Source organism: Cynara cardunculus (genome assembly GCF_001531365.2).
Source record: "Cynara cardunculus var. scolymus isolate 2C chromosome LG 8, CcrdV1, whole genome shotgun sequence".
Classification (NCBI taxonomy): domain Eukaryota; kingdom Viridiplantae; phylum Streptophyta; class Magnoliopsida; order Asterales; family Asteraceae; genus Cynara; species Cynara cardunculus.
Genome location: NC_037535.1, coordinates 17,110,075 through 17,111,789, shown reverse-complemented (window position 1 = coordinate 17,111,789; position 1,715 = coordinate 17,110,075). Strand labels below are relative to the sequence as shown.

At 37.4% G+C, this 1,715-nt stretch overlaps 1 protein-coding gene across 1 annotated transcript in view; it reads left to right on the top strand.

Annotated features, from left to right (window-relative positions):
* LOC112516249 (ankyrin repeat-containing protein BDA1-like) overlaps window positions 1-1,022 on the top strand; it is a 1,812-nt gene extending 790 nt beyond the window's left edge. Inside the window, exon 2 of the mRNA XM_025123266.1 lies at window positions 138-1,022. Within this exon, the coding sequence (XP_024979034.1) occupies window positions 138-850 (713 nt within the window). The 3' untranslated portion in view covers window positions 851-1,022. The remainder of the gene's footprint in view (window positions 1-137) is intronic.
* The last annotated feature ends 693 nt before the right edge of the window (window positions 1,023-1,715 follow it).

Below are 1,715 nucleotides of genomic sequence, written 5' to 3'. Positions count from 1 at the left end.
ATATATGTATTATAATTCTTGGGAAAAAGATTACCTTTTTATTTCGTACTCGCAAGATTTGTTTATCGGTTATGACAAATTCATTATTTTGACTATTTGTTAGACCATAAACTTCTTGCTACTTAATACAACAATAGAAGTGAATGCATCAAACACAAATGGGGAAACATCTATGGATATATTGGCTCAAGGTCCAAAAAATGTGAAAGATCGACAAATCATACGATCCCTAACACGAGCAGACGCTGTTGAGCCAAAAACAGAAGGTTTGATAGAAAAAATTCCTCAAAAATGGATAAGCAAAATGAGTTCAGATTATAAGAAACTGTTCCCGCCTATTAGCCAAAAGAATAGAGAAGACTGGTTGGACAAGAAGGGAAACGTTTTGATGGTTGTGGCATCATTCATAGCAACCATGGCTTTTCAAGTAGGTACTAATCCTCCGAGTGGTGTTTGGCAAGAAGACAAGCTTGACGCAATTCCACCCGAATACGCTGGGTATGCTGTCATGGCAAACAATCATCCAGTTTTACACCATATCTTTCTGATTAGCAACACGGTGGGCTTTGTTTCGACTCTTAGCATCATCTTGTTGCTTATTAGTGGATTGCCTTTCTTGAAGCATCGTGGTTACACATGGATTATGATGGTTATCATGTGGATTGCTACCACGTCCATGTCAATCACTTATTATGTTTCCATAACGGTTACAACACCAGTACATAAGGCTGAGACAATTAGACCTCTGTCAATTATCATTGTGTTCGTGTGGATAGGGTTGATGACTCTTGTGGTTGGGGGACACATCCTTCGGCTGATGGCAATTACAAAAGAAGATCAGAAAGCTTAGCAACTGTTAAGTCTAATCGTCATAAACGATGTTCAAATTTATCTATGGTATAAAATATTTAGCCGTTCATGTCTTAAATTTGTGTGTATTTCCTCACAAGAGGAAAAAACCTTTGTTATTGATGGTTATTTCAGCATGCAGTGATTAAATAAGAACAAACTGAATTCTGTCATTTCTTTATTTAAACCTCTATACTTCTAGAGTGCATTTTATATTGTGTGGTAGGGTTAGGGTTGCCTGTTGTTGCGTTGTCTTTTTGTTTTTATAATTTGTGGAGTTGTCATTTCGGAAAGGAAAATAATTTCATCTATCATTGATCTTCATCATCTCTCTTTTCTTTTTCCATCTTCTACCGTTCATCACTATTACCACCATCATTGCAGCTGCTGCGATCTGTACCACTACCACGGTCGCCTTTGCCCCTTTCGACCACCCCATCTGCCATCGTTAACCACCATTATCTGGCTCATCTTTATTGTTCCCACCCTCCCTCATACACGCCACAACCCTCTCAAAACCTCAACTCTCACACCATTGAAGATCCACTAAACTAGAGAGAGAGAGAGAGAGAGAGAGAGAACTTGTTTTGATTCTATCTATATATCTTGGTACAATTCCACTCAAAACTATTTGTTGCACAAATAATGAAATATAGTACATGCATAACGAAATATGAAGATAGTCTTGGTTTATACGTCAATAAGTTGCTCATAGAGAAAACATAGTGAACCACGAAGAATCTGCATAAGACCATGTCCCCAATGAAATATGAAGATCTCTCTCTCTCTCTCTCACTCTCTTGTTTGTTGATGAAGAACTGAATTGGTTTCTAAATATGTTGCAACAACATTATTGTTAGAAATAA